The sequence below is a fragment of the Melampsora larici-populina genome (genome assembly GCF_000204055.1).
Source record: "Melampsora larici-populina 98AG31 unplaced genomic scaffold MELLAscaffold_22, whole genome shotgun sequence".
NCBI lineage: Eukaryota > Fungi > Basidiomycota > Pucciniomycetes > Pucciniales > Melampsoraceae > Melampsora > Melampsora laricis-populina.
In genome coordinates this window covers 704533-724181 of record NW_006768786.1, presented here as the reverse complement: position 1 = coordinate 724181, position 19649 = coordinate 704533, and the positions used below count along the sequence as shown (strand labels likewise).

At 39.5% G+C, this 19649-nt stretch overlaps 3 protein-coding genes across 3 annotated transcripts; 2 read left to right on the top strand and 1 right to left on the bottom strand.

Annotated features, from left to right (window-relative positions):
* Positions 1-9285: 9285 nt before the first annotated feature.
* Positions 9286-9968, top strand: MELLADRAFT_72062 (uncharacterized protein; the record flags this gene model as incomplete). Its single annotated transcript, XM_007410873.1, has 1 exon — positions 9286-9968. The coding sequence occupies one exon, from the start codon at positions 9324-9326 to the stop codon at positions 9504-9506; it is 183 nt and encodes a 60-aa protein (XP_007410935.1).
* Positions 9969-9977: 9 nt separating this feature from the next.
* Positions 9978-11439, bottom strand: MELLADRAFT_78000 (uncharacterized protein; the record flags this gene model as incomplete). The annotated part of the gene is made up of 4 exons (XM_007410778.1): positions 9978-10436; positions 10558-10676; positions 10779-11055; positions 11157-11439. The coding sequence occupies 4 exons, from the start codon at positions 11238-11240 to the stop codon at positions 10140-10142; spliced, it is 777 nt and encodes a 258-aa protein (XP_007410840.1).
* A 2424-nt stretch (positions 11440-13863) lies between these two features.
* On the top strand, positions 13864-17946 carry MELLADRAFT_48667 (uncharacterized protein; the record flags this gene model as incomplete). The annotated part of the gene is made up of 13 exons (XM_007410874.1): positions 13864-14312; positions 14383-14545; positions 14623-14728; positions 14792-15068; positions 15136-15184; positions 15257-15336; positions 15409-15524; positions 15617-15824; positions 15915-16105; positions 16202-16539; positions 16614-16716; positions 16807-17179; positions 17271-17946. 13 exons carry the CDS (start codon positions 13968-13970, stop codon positions 17652-17654), a joined length of 2733 nt encoding a protein of 910 aa, XP_007410936.1.
* Between the last annotated feature and the right edge of the window lie 1703 nt (positions 17947-19649).

Genomic DNA, 19649 nt, shown 5'->3' with positions numbered 1-19649 from the left:
ACAGAAAAACGTTTTGATGGCCAGATTGGATGCAAGAAAATGTTGGAAGGAAAGCTAAAGTGAATTCAAGGTGAAGAAAGGATTATAAATATTGAGATTCTCAGGATTGCTCAAGTGATATTCACACATCATGATGATAACTAAATTACAAGAAACATAGTGTAATTGACATGATGTTGACCTTTGATATATGTTACTTGATTTTAATCAAGATCAGCTGAGATACTGATGCTACCAAGTCTTAGAAATACATTGATCCAAAGAAATTGTTCTTTTCTGGGTGAACTTGGAACTGAATGGCTATGTAGCAATTGAGGTTGATCAGGCTCATGAAGGGATTTGAGTACAGTAGCTAAAGAGAAACATCACACAGGCTGGGTACCTAAACCCCCCACTTACTGTAGGGCTGTGGCCCGGGCCCGACCCTGACCGACCGGCTTTGCCCGACCACATCTCAATGGTCCACATGGCCGGGCCCGGGGCCACGAGACCTAGCCTGGCAATGCTCCGAAAGGCCCTGCGGGCGTCTCGGGTGCCCAACCCGACCGGGTCGCCACTGCTTTTCTGGTGACTAAGCCTATCAAAAAACAATGTTCGAATGAAAAAACAGGTGACATACAACTTACCTGCCAGCTGATCATCACCCATTGCCCCTGCCAAGCCTCTGGGCTCGACTTCTGGCCCTGCCCTGAGTGAGCCGAGCTGTTTTTGGAAGCCATCGGGTCACATCAGGTCCGGGTCTGGTCGCGAGGCTGGCCCTGAGCTCGCAGGTCCGGGCCACAGCCCTACCACTTAGTCACTTGGCAGCTTCTGTTTTGGGTACCTAAGACCCTAGGTATGCTACCTTAGGGATTTAGGTACTCAGACTAAGGCTTCAGGTACCCTACAGTGTTAATTATCCATCTGGCAGTAAGGTTGAAAAAATGCTCAACCTTTGGGACCATTCCCACAGCTGATGGTGATTGGTAGCACACAGTAGCCTGTATCTACTGTGATGGGCTACAAAGCTGCATAAATTGACTTCAAGAGCTTATGTCAAATGGGAGGGCTTGCCAAACTCTCTGTTTTGAGCCAAGAAAACTTGATCATTGGGATGATGACCTCAGTTTTTCACATTGTTTCTGGTTGAAGCCACAGTGGGTTTCACATCATCAATTTGGCTTACCAAGCAGATTCAAGATCCTCATACAGAAAGATCATTTGAAGTCTAGTCAGGGTGAATACTCTCTTGAATTGGCTAACTTACAAACCCCAGAGGCATGGAGGGGAATCTTTACATGTTATATTGGAAACCCTGGTGACAAAGGAAACAGCCTTTTGGTGGTTCAAAAAGGTCTATAATTTCTTTTTGATATAATCATGAACTTTTGTGTGCCTTGGATATGTTGAGCACCTGTTTTTTGTACATTTTCTCCCTGACTCAGAAACATCTTTTTACATTGGAGAGCAAAAGTTTTGATTGGGCTCAAAAAGTTATCTTTTTAGATTTTCAAACACATTTGCATTGCTAATATTTTACAGCTGTTGTGGTCATTTGCAATCTTGAAATTTGAAGTCTATCAAAACTTGCAACCCCTTCTTTCAATTTTGCCAATACTTCTGAACGAAGTGTGGTCTTTGTAAGATCAATTGCCTGAATTACAATTTGACTCTCCTCCAAGACCTGTGATCAATCATGAATCAGATGTATTCTTGAGCTAGTATGTACTGACATGATTTTTTGCAAGTACATCCAATGCCTTCAAGACCAAGACCACTGGTTCCTTTTCCTTGGGAAACATGAGAAAGCTTAATTCCAAACCTGATCAGCTTTTTCCATGGCATGTTCCAGCCAAAATAAATATGCCATTATCATTTACAAGGCTGACTATATTGTCAATCTGAATCTTCTTTAGTTCTTGATTAGCATATTTCTCTCTGAAGTAGAGAGAAAGTTCTTGTTGCTGCTCCAATGTGCTGGATTTCAAGAGTTTTTTAGTGAGTGTTAGTCCATTCTCTAACTTGCTACCTTTGGCAATTGTTAGAGAGTCTAATGTGTTTTTATGTGTATTGCATACTCTCAGACTAAAGGTAAAACTAATGTCTGCACTTAAAGCATGATCCTTACATTCAAGTCAAGATCATGCGGGTTGGGGGTAGCGGGGCCCCGGCCGGGGCCTTGGTTTTCTAAAACCAAGAAGGCCCTGAAATTTGGTTTTTGGGAACCAAACTCACCTGGCTGGGGTCCTCCATTGGGTCAGAGGGTGGGACATCTTCTTGTTACCTCTTTCCTTATTCTTATTACTTATCTTGTCACCTCTTTCCTTATGCTTATTACTCATCTTGTCACCTCTTTCTTTATGCTTATTACCTCCAGGTTAAATTTTTTGTATCACTTTCTTTGACGGGTGGGTGCTCAACAGAAAACTGATAGCTCAGACCAGTTAGCGTCTTGAGCTCTAAAGACATTAGCTTGCAGCAAAAGGCTCTAGCACCTTGGTGACTAGATCAAGGAGTTGAAGAGAGAAAAAGTTCAAGAGTGAAAACTTGTCCGTGGCGCACGGCTGAGAATCTCAGGTTGGCATCGGGGCCAACTGTGGTGTGGGTATTCCTACTCCTTACCTCCTGTGGTTGCCGCAAGTCTGTCATGGACCTACAAACCACCTGTGTTATGGTGGTTCTCTCAAAGTTTCAATCTTCAAGGTTGGGATTGATAAAACAACATCCATGATTTTGGAGATCTTGACATTCTTCTCACAATTAACTCAAGAACAAATTGGTGACACAGATGTCTTTTCATACAATGACTGAAAATGATTGAGAATTTTATGGAACAAAATTGTTACTGGAAATCTGAGACTTGTATAATGGATGAAAAAATTATAACTGGAAATGTAAGATTTGGAATGTGCTGTCATGATACCATCAGGTTTATGCTCTCTTACTCAACTAAGAAATCTCACTGCTCCCAAGCACAAAGCACTTGTGATGGTTTTTAGGCAAGGCCGCGCCAGAAGGTGGTATTCCAGCCAAGAGAAAAAGAACACTAGAAGAGGAAAAACACATTTTGATGCATCACACAAAAAACTTGAGACTGAGGAACAAGAGAGTTGAGACTAACAAAGAAAAAAATCAGAAGGGAACATACTATTGATCTATAAAATTAAATGAGAAGATGTGCTTTATAATAGTAGCAAAATCACAAGTAGAAAGAAATCACAAGTAGAGAAATAAGTGGGGAAGCCAGAAATAATTCACATTCTTATGTCCAATGTCCCTGTGGCAGGTTGGTAACTTGGGTCAGCTTATTCAATTATTTTGACTTGTTGAAAAGAGAAAGAAAAATGAACAAAACAGCCACTCAAGCACTTTCAGCATAGTTACCTTGGAGACAAACATTTGAGGAGTCCTTGGATGGCCCCCCAAGGATAAGGGCATGCAAAGGATACCTCTGTGGCAAAGTCTGGCCCTTACCATTGCCTTGGATCAGATCATTGGGTGGAGATTCCTTTGGATTTTTGCCTCTGATCAGCCAAATATTCTGGCTGTGAAGGTGATCAAGCAAAAAAATGGAGGCAGACTTGTGACCAATGTTTGAGGAATCAGCAAGACTGAGCTTGGGCAGGTGGTTGCTTTTGAGATTTGCCAAATATAAGATTTATCCAGGGATGTGACACCACATATGGTGAAAGAGATAGACAATCCTGAGTGTTTGCAGGTTTCTGGGCCACCTGAAAGCTAAGGGTCCGTTCGGCTGCACATCTGGAGACCATCTGACCATCATCTGTCACCAAAAATCAGGATGACAATCTCTTTGCCCGACCCCGACTGGGCAGAAGGCCCAGTTGGATGTCAGATGAGATGGCACAGCCAAACGGACCCTAAAGAGCCAAAATTTTGTGAAGGAAACAGATCCACCAATATCTGACAAGGGTGGTTGTAGATCCAGACCACAGTGGTGCTGAGTGCTCACCTTGTGGTTGCTGTGCTAGATAAGAAGGAGACATCAGCTTTGGAACCTGCAACACCCATATCTTGTCTGTGATATCTACTGTTGCATATCCCACTCACTTAATCAATACATCAAGCACAATGATGACTGTAAATTGACAACTGGAATTCTGATACTTTTATGATGATGAATTGATAACTGGAAATCTAAGAAGTTTATGCAGAGAAATTGATAAGTGGAAATGTGAGAATTTTGTGATGGAAAATTGAGGAAAGATTATTGGGATCTTCAAGGATCTTTATAATGGTGAAAAATTGGTATGTACGTTGATTGTAGAAAGACATACACGAACACAGCATGAGGAAATTTGACTGTCAGTAAAACTTTGTTGGCGGTGCAGACTGATTTGTTCCAGAAGACGTACGACCTATCAGCTGAGCCGAAGTCGCAACTTTGAAACCTCCAAAAGAGGATTTTTTCCAATAAAATTCGTCACTCTGGAAAGATAAAGAGTTTTCCGATTCGGGGGAAAGAAGCTCAAGGGCAGGCGCTCAGCATATCAGACTGAGGCACGCAAACTTTCAAAGTTATTTGCGGACCCTTTTTGATCACCCAAAGCCTTTTTCCTCTACATATCAACATGGTTTTTCAAGTCCCCTCCGTGCCTCCCGGGTTTGTTGAGTTTCTTCCCCTCGAGGCTCGGGCACTGAGGGGACTTATTTAAGTTAGCTGAGGAATGATATGTACACTACGGTCCAAACTTTAAGGGCAAATATGTCTTCAAAACAGCTCCAGTAATGACATTTGAGAAACATGGGACTTACAGTCATTTAAGAAAAGCTTGCCCTAAATCGCCCGCAAAACTCGAGCGAATTGGCGGGGAATTTGGGGCAAGCTTTTCTTAAATGACTGTACTTAGCAGTGACAAATCTGTTTTGTAATCGTGATGTGGATTTTGTGTTTTTGTAGAAAATATGTAAGGCTGATGTATTTCTTATCATAATTTGAAAACATATATTTAGGGTGTTCAAACCTCAAAATCAATTCATGCAAGTTTTGTGCAAGTTCTGTGCAAGATATGAATAGAACTTGCACGGATCTTGCACAAAACTTGCAAGAGTCGGTCTCGCACGGTTTTTGCACGGTTTGGAACACAATAACTCGGGTTGTCAAAAAAATTACTGTGCAAGATTAGTGCAAAAAATCTTGCACGGATCTTGCACGGATCTTGCACGTCGGTCTTGCACATTTCTTGCACAGGTTTGAACACCCTAATTCTTGAGGTATCTCAATACCTCACCAGAACATAAACTGCCCCAACGGATTGAAAAGCCTGCACCAAGACCTGAGGCTTGACTTTGAAAAACCAAGTGATGAAAACCTTTGCTGAATTCGCATCACTAACCTTTCAGCAAAGTCATAGCTTGCTTTTCACATCTGTTCACTCTTTGACTCCTTTTTCTTTCTATACGACTTCAGGTAAGACCTCTCTTTCTCTTCATCACCATTCTCCACATATTCAGACCTGTGTTAAGTCGATGAAGTCATGAAATATTGGATGCTGACATGTCCCCCATTTCGCATTTCCCATCTCGCTCAATCATTTCCATCGCTCTCGTTTGCAGCATTTGGTTCGCTTTTGGTCAATAAACCTTGTCTCCTGCTTCAGCTCGACCTCATACATAGAAGTTCTAAGTATCACTTCAATTTTTGATTTTTTAGTCACCTAGAATCGGATCAATCGATCAATCGCGTCGCAATTGCTAGCGAATCAAGCTTCCATTCATTGATACCCTTTCAGTCTGCCTCCTTTATATACACCGATCCATAAAAAGCTGTGGTTCATTTCTTGTCTCGTTTGTGATCTCCACAAGTTGTATGTACACTCACTTCCCTTGCATGCAAAGATGTAATGCATCCTCATCACCATCTCACCTTGATGAGTTCTTGAGCCCAAACTCGTGACGAGCCCAGTTCCCCAACGTGCAGGCGGGTGCAGTAACCAATTTTTCAAAAAAATAACCCCATTGGATCGACTCCTTTTTGAACTGAGTGTATGTTCAGTCAAGGTTTTATAATATAAGAAAAACATTTCCACGACGATTCCCTGATGTACAACGTCCATATTTGAAACTTAATCACGTATGTTTACGTTACATTTTTACTGGGGATGTTTTCAACATATGAGGACAACATGCTGGAAACAGGTGATGGAAAACATGTCACGATTACAAATCTTTTGATCCGTAGTGTAGGAGAACAGTTAGGCCAAGAAATGATGATGCTCTAGCTTGTTCTAGTGATATCAATCTGGATCAAGATGCACTAAGTAAAAAGGCTGATTGGTGTTTAGTTACTTCAAATCCTAATCAATCTGAGTACGTACTCGGTTGAGCTTGACATCCTTTTTTTTCAAGGATAGGTGATGAGGTTTGGGATATGATATGGCTGATGATAGAGAGGTTTCAAGCCGGAGAACAAAGAAGATTGATAAGCTTTAGCAAAAAGGGTTTTTTGATTGGAAATGAGAGAAGATTTTCAGATCCGGATTATGATTTGATATGTTTTTGAAATTTTGAAGATTTCCTTGATGAATTGATAAAGCGCTAAGCTGAGCTAAGACCCTGTTTAGATTTGTATGTTTGTTGATTTGTTGAATTGGTGAAATCCTTCTTATATTGAGATTTTGTTATCATTTGATTTGATTTGATATAGCAGTCTGTTGATTACATAAGAAGCACTTCAAGTTCCATCAACTCATCGATCGATCTAGTCGATTAAACTGGTCCAACACACAAAAGATTCAAAGACAAAGGCACATTTTAAGTATACACACCAATCCAACTGACCATATAAAGGAACTCACTTGAAATCTCAAAATTTAAATTCAAAACTATGGTATTACAAATCGATCTGACTCTTCAAGATTCGATTTCAGACCATCACCATTCAAGATCAAGATCATCCTCACCTTTAACTTCATTATCTTCAACTTCAGAACATTCTCCTCTTCCTATCATTCGACTACCAATACCAAAGATTCACATCAAATTAACTTCATCATCTAATCAAACCTCTAAAATGTCTTCATCTTCAACTCCTACTTCTAGACCTTCTTTTACTACTTATCCTACTTATCCATCTCCTTCTACTACTCCTATACCATCTTCTTCACCTCGTTACGAAACTCTCACCCGTGCAGTCCGACCTGATCCTCAACGCCATGGTCATATCCCTAACGTCTTACCTGGTGCGGTTTGGCCTAATCGAATTGCTATCAGTCAAGCTGGTGTTCATGCTCCGATTCAAGCCGGGATCTCAGGTCATGAAAATCGTGGTGGTGCTGAGAGTGTAGTTCTCAACGGAGGTTATCCTTATGGTGATAGTGGAGATATCATTTGGTCAGTCATTTCGAAATCTATTCCAACTCCAAACCTTGATTCGAACCTTACGTACTCAAACTTCACATCGGATTAATTTTGTATCATTCTAGGTACATGGGTGCTGGTGGCATGACAAATCCCGAGACTAATAAGAAGACTAGTATTATGCAAACTGATCAAACTTTGGATGGGGTAGGTAATAAAGCCATGGTCAAATCACTTCGATCTCGACTACCTGTTCGAGTCATCCGTGGTCCTCATGCTAGTGATTCTCCTTGGGCACCTCTCGAGGGATACCGATACGACGGTCTTTATCGAGTCACTAATCAAATCAATACCGTCGATCCTAGTCATCAAACTGATTATATATGTTACGTTTGGAGAATGGAAAGAATCCATGATCCTGATGTACCTCATTACAAAATTCCGATTAGATCAGGTCAAAATTCGATTGCAAAAGAAAGAGCACGTTTAGGAATCTTAAAGAAAGAACAAGAAGATCAAGAAAACCTGGCGAAATCTTTACGAGAAACTGATCAATCTTCTAAAAGATCATCAGGTTTCTCTCATCCTGGTACTTCAAAACGATACAAACGTGAAGATCCAACAACAAATCACAAACGTCAAGATTCTTCATCAACTTTACCAACCGCTAAACCTCGTTATTCTTGGTGGGTTAGATCTTTCAAAAATCCTTTGGCTGTGGCATTTGCTGACCTTTTTATACCCCAAAAAGTCCGGAACGCGTACCCCAATCAACTCAAAGTCGTACTCAACCAATTTCTTCGACCTCCAACCATCGAACCAATGTATCATCTACTCAACAAGCTAAACGTCCGATTTCTAAAGAGCACAACAAGGCACAAATTCCTAATATCGCATTCGGTTGGAATGGAATGGATGGTGCACAAGTTGGAAACGTATTAAAATCCATCTCATTCCGTAAAAAACCAACGATCGTCGAGCCTAATCAATTTCAATCCCAACTTGACGGGGTCGTTCTTCCAAACATCGTCAAGTCTTCTATCAACACCTCTTCAAGTCCTCAGACTAATACCCTAGACCGTCCTACCTCTAACATCAACACTTCAAGCCATCCCCAAACCAATCCCACTAATAGCGATAGGACTACTTCCACTTCGACCCCCTATAAGCCTGCGGATCCTTTACCCCAACCACATTGCTCTAGTGAATCAGATGATGGATCTGATATTTCAGATCAACTGACTTTCACAAATGACAATACGATCCAAGATCTGATGGATACCCTTGCGAAGTCCAAGTCATTGATCGAAGAGGAAGATGACGAGGAAACCGAAGCTGAGCTTGTCCAGAGTCGTCTTACCCATCGAAACGTAGCAGACCAGAATGATTCCAACAATCAACCCGAAGCGGCTCTAGACCAGACTCTTTCCAGCGATCAACTTGAAGTAGAACAAAGTCGATCTACTGATGAAATCGATATGGACACAGTCATGTCTTCTAGCACCCAAGTTGGTGATATAATCGTGAATAGAGAAAAGACACCTGGATCTAGTCAATCTCAACTTGAAGAAGATTTATTGAGTTCACCACCAAGACCGAAGAGGAATCTTACTCTTGCTTCACCTATCTGTTTGACCTCTTCATCAATTGCACTTTCACCGCCGGCTCTTAATTCTCCATTAAGATCTGAATTTCATGAAGAAGATAAGTCTTCTAGTAGAAGATCATCACCTATTGGTGATGATGATGATTCTGATGATGATGATTACTATGAGGATCCTCAAATGTTAAGAGATATCAAGATGATGATGGAAGATGATGATGATGATGATGAAGAGGAAGATCAAGCATTAAAAGGATCATTACAACCAGACAAAAACAAGACACCGTTATTTAGAGACCCACCCTTGATGGAAGGAGAAGAAGGAGAAATCATACCCGAAATCTCAACGGATGAAACAACTGATTCATTCAGACGACCTCTCCAAGCTGATCAACCACCCGATATAGTCTTAGGTGTGACGATGAAGAGAATCAAAGATCCGGCAGATGGTTGTATGGTGGTATATGATCCTAGTAAAGGAAAATATATGGTGGGTGATTTTGAAATTGAAGATTCGGATGATGAAATGGAAGCGACTCAGACGAGGATCGAAGTTAAAGAAGAAGATGAAGATGCGAATTTGTTGGATTTGATTGATGATTGAAACTTTGTTGTGATCTTGAGCTTGGGTTCTTGATGAAGACGAGTTTTGAGTAAGGGCATTCAAGTATCATTTAAATTGAACTTTTTCTTGGTCTTTGAAAAAGTCTTTGTAAAACAATTTAATTCAAATCATAAAACCCCAACCCAACAAGAAAATAGGACCGAACTTTATCTTGTTATTCTTATTGTCTTATATATTTCGAAACATGCGAACAATCTTTATGATTCATTTTTTTTTAAAAAAAATCGTTGAACTCTTGTCGTTTTTTTTATCTTAGTTTTGTAACTTTCTTCTTTTTTGTTTTTACCAAAAACAGATGAATTTTTTCCAAAAACTTTTGTTGTAGTATTTGTCTTTCATAAGTTTTTTTTAAACAATATAAAAAAATTAAAGTATTATTTTTTTGATTTTTTTTGTTTTATTGAAATCATGTAATTTGATATTAAAGATTGATTTCCTGAGACATTGTTTATTGTGAGATCAAACCAAGATTAATTACAAGTAAAAGAAAGACAAAGACAATGTTGAACAGTTTATACACATTTACAGGTATATATATAAATCATGAGGTTTTCAAACTCCAAATTCGGTTAGAAACACAAACAAATCAAACCAAAAAAAAAATGATATAAGTTAACCTGTCATACATCTTTTTCTACCTCTAGCTCTAACAACTTCAAATCGATTAAAAAACAATTTAGATTCCTGATTAGATAAATGAGATTTATAAGTTTCTAAAATGATTTGAAAGCCATCCGAAACGGTTTGAGAAGAATCGGATTTCAAAGGATTTGTTTCAGAGCAAGACTCAGAGAATGGTAAGCTTAGTTTAGAATGAGTTGATAAAAAAGATCTTTCTAAAACATAAAGATCTACTGATTTGTCTTCTAATAAATTCGAAACATATGAAAGTCCAAAGTCTATAAGGAACTTTATCCAGAGAGTGTTACCAAAAATCATCAATCAAAGTTATCATCAGTTTATAAAGCTTTTGTAAGATATGTTTTTTGAACGTTGGATCGGAAGAACTATTGGGTTTTTGATAACTTACTATCTTTGGAATCCCATTTTGTAGGTTTATCATCATATTTGATGTTGTTAAATCTCCATGAATCAAATCAGCTTTATGTAATTTAAATAATTCATAACCAATCTGACTTAAAATCTGATCTATAAAAAAGAAGAAAAAGAAAAAGGAAAAAAAAGACCATCAATGAATAAAATGTCGATCAAGAAAGTATTCATCATCACAAAGAGAAGAAAAGAACTTACTTATATCATAACCAAATGAATTAGGATCCAAAAGAAATTCCTTAACAGTAGGTCCCTTAATAAATTCAATTAAAAGATAATTATTTACCACATTCACTGATCTAAGTAAAGGTACATTAATCCCAAACTTTAAGGCTCTAATCAATGATCTAGATTCATAGGTTAATCTTTGTTTATTTAAATTCAAATCTAAAGTTGAATGTCGATATTTTTTTGGGAATCTATGTTTTAGTATCACTGGTCCTTCGGTTGTGATTAAATTCGTTTTATAAACTCTCTGGTATTTTTTTTCGTTCGAGGATCGGAATGGGCAAAAGTAGGGTTAATTTTCTTCCCAGTGGTTTGTAGGAAAGAAGGTTGTGATAAGATTGACTAAACTGCTTCTGCTCCTTGTTTGATTAAAGTGGATTGATTGATTAAGGTTTCGAATTCAATGGTTTCTTGATTCGTATCTTCTTTCATGATGGCTCCGTTTTCGATTGTGAAAAGTCGATTTCGATTGCAAGTTGGTTGGAACTGGTGTTTTGAAATCACGTTGAGAAACTCCGAGCGGTATGTTGATGTAAATTCAAAGTGTAATCTCAAAAATATCCGAAAACTCAACCTTTGTGTTTCGATGTTAAAACCGAGTTCGATTCAAAAAACGTACATATCATTTGTGTGTAAATGTTCAAGTCTCCAAAGAATAGTAGCCAAAAAGTTTTTCTGAAATCAACGAATCACAAACATGTGACTTTTCATTACATTTCTGATGGTTTCCCTTTTTGTAACCCGTGTGTATTTGGTTCAAGCAATTCAAGGATATCATTAGTATGATCATTCTTTGTAGATTGATCAAATAAGATATAAGAATGAAAGCCAGATAGAAAATTCGAAAAATTGGAGGTTAGATAATGAACAGATACAATCAATCTTGATTTCTTTGCAAACAATATGAAGTCCACATAGCTTTAGCTATCTTCCTCCTCGATTCGCCTGCTTCAGTAATTTCCTCATACATCTTTTCAACTTCATCTACTTCAGCCTGTTGTACTTCAAGTTGATCATTCTCATCAACGTTATCCTTGAGATGTTCATCATCTTGATCTTTTCTTCTGATAAAGTTGTGTAGGTAAACCATTAATATGATCAATTTCACTTGAATCTCAATCGAACATTTCGAACCTTTTTCCATGACTTTGAACCTTTTTTTGACCGCTCTATTGATCATTTCAACATGATCCCTCAAAGCAGCATGTCTTTTGTTGTAAATCTCTTGATGATTCCGTGGTCTGTAAAGCAAAACCCATGTCAGTGATTAATATAGAAAGGACAAAGAATGGTAAGAGAAAAGGCTTCATACTCAGCATGATCACCCGAAAATTCTCTAAGATTATATCTGATTCCTTTGAAAGGAGTGTGAAGATTTATATCCAAATCAAATCCAGTATCACCAAGAACATATTTACCATCAGGAACTATAAATTCATTTTGTTCTGCATAATCCCAAAGCTCATTATCTTCCACACTTCCTTCACATCCTGCTAAAACAAAGGTGAATGAGAGATCAAAGTCACAAGCTATGAATACTTTTTGAGATGTGTCACCCTGATGATTCAAGAATGGTAAAGTTTCTTGAGGTGGGACAGTAACAGGAATATGAGTGCAACCAATTGCACCAACGCAGTTTTTAAAATAAGGATACCAATCAGCATTTTTAGATATGATTGGCGAAAGCTCTTGTTGAGGAAGAGAGATTTGGGACTTGATGAATGGCGTATTGTTGATAATTTCAGTTGTCAAGTGGTTGATGATACTATCAAGATAAAATTTAACATTTTGGAAAAACGAGCGAAAGAACAAGTTTTGAGGATAAGCTTACTTTGAGACAGTAGAAGGAGACCTTTGAAATCGATGTTTGAGTTTAGAATTAGAAAAACCAGTAACGAGAAAGTGAAGTAAAAGAGCAAGTTGCTCTGTACTTGAGACCCATCTAGTATCAGCAAGAGCTTTATGAATCTGAAGTGTTCCTCTTAGTTCCACAAATACAAATTTCTTCATCCCCATATTTTTGTAAAAGACAGTATCAGGTCCGTTAAGTAACTGATCTACCCACATCTGACCTGAAACTATAGAAGGACTTCTAGGTGTCTTGGTTCTCATTTTGTTGATGAAATGATAATGAAAGAATCTACCAAGAAGATGTAATTTTAATTGATGAAATATGATGACTTGGCGACGACGATGCCTTTGCCGAACAAGGGCACCTTGATCCATGATGGCAATTTCGTCAGCACAAGTTTTTGTTTTTGTTTGACAAGAGGATGTTGGGCTGGATGGGAGACAGAAAGAAGAGAAATGAGTCCAGAGTGATCACTTCAAAGCTGTTTACCATTGATCGGATGGTCAACAGCGCTTTTAGTCATCCAACCAACGGTGAGGCTGGTGAGAGTCGATGACGTAGCTGAACGTTCGCAGTGGACCGGGCTCATTGTCGATGTGATCATTGCCGGTTCCCGGAGGAGCTGTCAGCCGGAGAGTGACCGACAAAAAAGTTTTTGGCCAAATGAGAGTGACAAGAAGAATTTCTCAAAGGCAAACAAGCGGGGAAGCTCGTGCGGTTTTACAACGGTCCTCAAGCCTCCTCAAGTTCCCAATCCTCATACTCCCTAAGATATGCTAGCAGGTACTCCTTGTCTGAAAGCTACTTCAGTTTTACGAAACCTGCAAGAAAGCCATGCATGGTCAGGTACACACACACAAGACTGCTGAAGACGCCTGGGCACTTGTAAAGATAAAATGCTGGGAATCATGAAAGGTAAATATTTCGCGTCGTGGAATGTGATGAAGAAGTGAGTGATACAAAGTGATCGTATCGAGTAAGTTCTAGAAAGTTGCAAATAAAGCATTGAAACTTAACCATGTCCCACGCTGTCGCTCGCAACAGCCCCAAAGCATCGAGCAAATAGTGAAGTTTACGAAAAGGTTGTTGTAGAAGGTTCCAGAATGAATGAGTTTCATCTGGAGTGATTCTGATTCTGATCAAAGACGCATATAAATACAACTTTCTTCTTGACCTCATCTCTTGACCTTTTTGATCGATCAACAAAAAGCAATATCGAAAATATCCTCAAAAACCACATCATCATATCATAACCTCGACCAAATCAAACCAACTCTTACACCTCGAAACAATACATCAACTTTCAGATGGCTTCCGGTTTTGCTTTCACCGATAAGACTCAAGAAGCACTTGCATCTGCTATCGCTCTAGCTACTGAGCGATCGCATGTTAATGTTCAACCAATTCATATTGCTTTAGCTTTACTCGATCCTTCAGTTTCAGGTTCAAACGGTCACGTTGGATCAGCCAGTTCGGATTGTTTATTCTCAAACATATTAGATAAGGCCGGTGCAGATCCTAAAGAACTTACAAGAGCTCTCAACAAAAGATTAGTACGTGAACCAAGTCAAGATCCACCACCTGATAATGTGGGATTCTCAAGTTCAGCTTCAAAAGTCTTGAAAGAAGCTCAAAAATTAATGCGTCAACAAGTTAGTGTTTTTTGATGTTCGTATTCTTGGAGGTTATAAAACTAACATGTTTGCTTTGGAATTGATGTAGAATGACGCATACATTGCTCAAGATCATCTCATCTTGGCTCTTCTCGATGATTCGGTTATTAAACAAATCTTCAAAGATGCAAATGTCTCAGAACCTTCGCTTCGTAAAGCTGTCAACGCAGTTCGAGCCGGCAAGAAAGTCGATAGTAAAAATGCTGAAGAAGGTAAAAATCACTCATCTTCCTTATATTAGGTCATGAGGTTGAGCGTCATACTTACCATCGATACACTTTGCTTTTAGGTTTTGATGCATTGAGAAAATATGCGGTTGATTTGACTGAAAAAGCTCGAGAAAATCTATTAGACCCGGTGATTGGAAGGGATAATGAAGTCCGAAGGTGTATTCGGTAAGTGATTCCCCCGACTAGTTTAAGTTCTTCTCGGCCCTAACATTACCATTTTTTGTCCAGAATACTTTGCCGTCGAACTAAGAACAATCCAGTGTTGATTGGTGAACCTGGAGTGGGAAAGACAGCTATCGCCGAAGGTCTTGCTCAACGGATGGTCAACAGGGATGTACCAGCCTCCCTGATTGGTCGACTATTCTCACTCGACTTGGGAGCAGTACAAGCTGGTGCAAGTTACAAGGGTCAATTTGAAGAAAGAATCAAATCAATCTTGAACGAAGTGGAACAAGCTACTGAGAAGGGTGAAAACATCATCCTTTTCATTGACGAAATGCATCTCGTAAGTCTTTTCTCAATCTGGCTTCGTAAGCAATGTCACTGAGACGGTTTATGCAATTCTATCACAGATCATGGCCGGCCAGGGTCAAGGTGGTGGTATGGATGCGGCCAATTTAAGTAAGTGATTTTAATGTAGACGTCCATATCATAGCATCTGACTTGAACAAATCTTGATACTCTTATCATCAGTAAAACCCGTGTTAGCTCGTGGCAAGCTACGCTGTATCGGTGCTACAACTTTGGCCGAGTATCGTAAATACATTGAAAAGGTATGTCGTCTTTTTGCATTCCCTTTCTGTTGAATATAATCAACTGATCATATGGCTTTATCCGGCTTTTAGGATGCTGCATTTGAACGTAGATTTCAGCAAGTACTTGTCAATGAGCCTTCAGTGGTCGAGACAGTTTCGATTTTGAGAGGCTTGAAAGAGAAGTATGAAACTCACCATGGTGTCTCGTGAGTACAATCATCATATGTTTCCTTCTCTCTTTTTATCTGCGTACTCACAGCAGAGCTTGCTGACATTCGCTCTTGAATTTCTACTCAAGCATCTTGGACGGCGCTTTGGTCACAGCCGCCACTCTTGCCCATCGTTATCTCACCACACGTAGACTTCCTGATAGCGCCATTGATCTGGTTGATGAAGCCGCCGCGTCAGTAAGAGTTACGCGTGATAGTCAACCTGAAGCTGTTGATAGATTAGAGCGTAAGAAACTGCAATTGGAAGTCGAAGCCCATGCGCTCGGAAAGGAAAAGGTTAGTATACTCACCATACATTCATTTTCTCTGTTTCTTGAGACGTGCGCGTGGACAGTAGCTAAAAATTCGCTGCTTCTGATTTAATAGGATCAAGATTCCAAAGCGAGACTCGAGACACTGAAACAAGAGATTGCAGGTCTGAATGACGAATTACAGCCATTGAAGGCCGCATGGGAAGCTGCCAAGTCCAGAGGTGATAAAATTCGTGCAGTGCGAGAAAAGATTGAAACTTTGAAAGCCAAAGCAGAAGATGCCGAAAGACGTTACGATGTCTCAACGTGAGTTTTTGCAGTCTTAATTGGTATCTGTTTCTATATCTGTTTCTATATTTTAGGAGGCCACATGACTGACTTTGAGCTACTTTTGATTCACAGGGCTGCTGATCTTCGACATTATGCCATACCTGATCTTGAAGAACAACTCGGTCAACTCGAAGCTCACAAGCGTGCAGAGGATGCCAAACGAGGACCTTCGGAACTCGAAGATGACATTGTGACTTCTGATGGAATCGCAGAAATCGTCGCGCGCTGGACTGGTGTTCCTGTCTCTCGACTCAAAGCTACTGAGAAGATGAAGTTGAGAATGATGGAACAAGGTCTGATGAAACAAGTTGTCGGTCAACCTGAAGCTGTGAAGGCCGTAGCGGATGCGATTCGATTGAGTAGGAGCGGTTTGTCTAATGAGTCAAGACCGATTGCATCCTTTTTGTTCTGTAAGTTTTTGCTTCCATCTTTTTAGTATGGACAGCGGTTCAGAAGATTGAGCTTATGTTATTCTTCGTACTAGGTGGGCCTTCGGGAACGGGAAAGACTTTACTTACAAAGGCTTTGGCCAAGTTCTTGTTCGATAGTGAAGATGCAATCTGCCGGATCGATGGGAGTGAATACTCGTGAGTAGCACATTGATTGTTAAATGTTGCAGTTGAACAACATACTGACCAACCGCACACCATTTCTTTTCTTGCGATTTGTTATCTCAGTGAGAAGCACAGTGTCAGTCGCTTGATTGGCTCTCCACCCGGTTACGTGGGTCACGAAGAAGGAGGGACCTTGACGGAATGGGTGCGAAGGAAACCATACAGCATCGTGTTGATTGATGAAATCGAGAAAGCCTCAAGAGAGTTTACTCAATTATTCTTACAAGTTTTGGATGATGGTCGATTGACCGACAGTCAAGGACGAGTGGTTAGCTTCAGAAATTGTGTGATTGTGATGACGAGTAATTTGGGAGCTGTTTACCTCAATGAGACGCCTGAAGATGAACCGGTACCTGAATCTGCGAAGATGTTAGTCCATAGTGCCATTCGTGCTCACTTTGCTCCCGAGTTCATCAATCGGATTGATGCGACTATCGTAAGTTTCTTAGCCTTTTTCATCAAGCGTGGCGATCATCACTGTCAGGGGAAAGGTTGCTGAGAGAATCATGATTTTTTCATTTGAACAGATTTTCAACAAGCTAGGATCAGCACAAATCCGATCAATTGTGAATGTCCGATTGGCTGAAATTCAAAAACGATTATATATCAACGGAAAGAACATCACATTGGAAGTCGACGATAAGGCGAGAGATTGGTTAGGTCAAGCTGGATTCAATCCTCAGTACGGCGCAAGACCATTGAATCGAACCATTCAGAATGAATTGTTGCATCCCTTATCCCGTATGATCTTAGAAGAAAGAATTAGGGATGGAGAAGTAGCTGCGGTGACAGCTGATTGGAGAGCTAATCGAATCTTAATCAGACCTAACCACGAAGCGACTTCAATGGATATCGATGAAGAGATTGATGGATTGGAGGATGATGATATCAAGATTGAAGAAGTCAATTAAACTCTCAGTGTGTGTGTGTTTTGCGTTGATTGTTTCCATACTTTGTCTTGTGTGATTTTAACGAGTAAATCTTTATTGAAAGATGTGACGATATAAAAAATGATGAATAAAATCAGTATGTTATTGTGAAATTGTTATATTGAATATTGATTTTGTTTTGAAGTGTTTTTGTGTTTCTGTTAACTAAGATGAAAATGTTGTAAATCTCTGTTTTCGAAAAAATTATTTACGCAAGTTTGTACATCCTTAGATTGGATTCTCAAGTTAATGAAAATGTATAGCGTTTTATTTTATTGATCAAGTTGATGAGAAAATGGTGTTGACCTCTTAAGAGCAGATGAGCAGTCAAAGATAGTATATCTTTATATCTGAATCAGTGGACCTACTCATTCTTTAGACTTTGATGTCGCTTGAAATCATAGTCCAAAAATGATTAATCAAAGTTCTCGAGTGATAAGAAGTCTACATAGACGGGACAAAAAAATGTTTATAAATGCAAAAAATGTGAATTGGAACAAAGTGCTTTTTTACTTGAATTCAGCGAGATTGAGGGAGGTGACGGTAGGACGCTCTATCAGTCAATCTCTCATACAAGTCATATGTGAGGGTGGTCAATATCGAACTGATAACTACATCACAAGATGTTCTCATTTTGTTGTACGCCTTCTAGGGTTTAATAATCAAACCGCATGTTGAATAGATCCCAGTACTCTGGAATTGTATAACCACCGTCCCCCATGATAGTAATACGCCGGAGGAGTGGTCAAATCATAACTCCTTTTTCCGGACAGGCAAAGTAAACAAGATGCACCATCTACCTGATATGACCGATCTTTACATTCGTGCAATTTCTCCTGCACATGATCAAAACCTCTCTGCATTAGATTTTAAATATGGTCAATAAGGTAGTAAACAGATCAGTAACACTTCAGCTTTACGAGATAATTCACCAACTCTATAACCACAATGGATCTCGGACAGAATGGATCACAGGATAGGACCTCATTAAAGGAAGCTGAAGAGATTAAATATGTTACGATCAATGATGCGGATACCATCAAGGTAAAAGAAAGCTAGAATATTGAAACTCACCAGGTGAAATTGTGGCCATCCAGTCCAAAGGGCGCAAAAAGTTACAATCTGTCTCTTTCTGTTTGTGTCTCTTTAATTTATTGGATGTGCAGTTTTCTCTAATCCGTACTACTGATTTATCAAGAATTGGATTTAGGGTGAATTCTGAAAGCCTCTGATGCCCAAAAACACGTCTTCTTTTTCTGGTTTGATTTCTTGTGTAAGCTCTCAGTTTTGTCAAAATCTTCTATAAATGATGAGTTCATTGCTCAAAGTCTTGAGTGAAGCCTTGAAATATTGTCTCTTGTCTGGTTGTATTTACAAGTTATAATCGACATTAAAATGAGAAGTTATTCTTTGTACATATTTGCAAAACTCATGTGATGATAGCAAGAAGTGCTTTTGACACATCCTCATTGAGTGAACCATCCGGAGATGAACCTGGAGTCAGACCCAAATCGACTTGGAACCAGCATACTATTGCGAGTCCAAGTTGACTCACTATGTTTGCTATAATCACCAATATCAAGAACTCATGAATGCATTTTTGTCAGTTTACTTCTTCCGCCTGCGATCAGTAGAACGCAAGAAGTGATGTGGATGTGACAGCTGCCGTGGAACTCGAGTTATGTTGAGGTGAACGCTGACCAGTAAAACACCTCAAAAGTTGAAGCACAAATTTTGGCTATTTGTTTAACAAAAAATTTGCTCAAATTGCGGTAGCACTTTGAATTGTACTTGAGTCCGCTGATCACTTAATGATCACCTTTTTCATGGCCACCTGGTCAGATACACAGCCTGTGAGAGCGCAGGCGTACGTGGGACAGTGTGAGGGTTATGGAGGGACAGCTAGCGCACCATCTGTTTCTTGCCGCAACCTCATCCATCAGCTGAAACACCGTTGAGAGACTCTTGCTTCCCTTC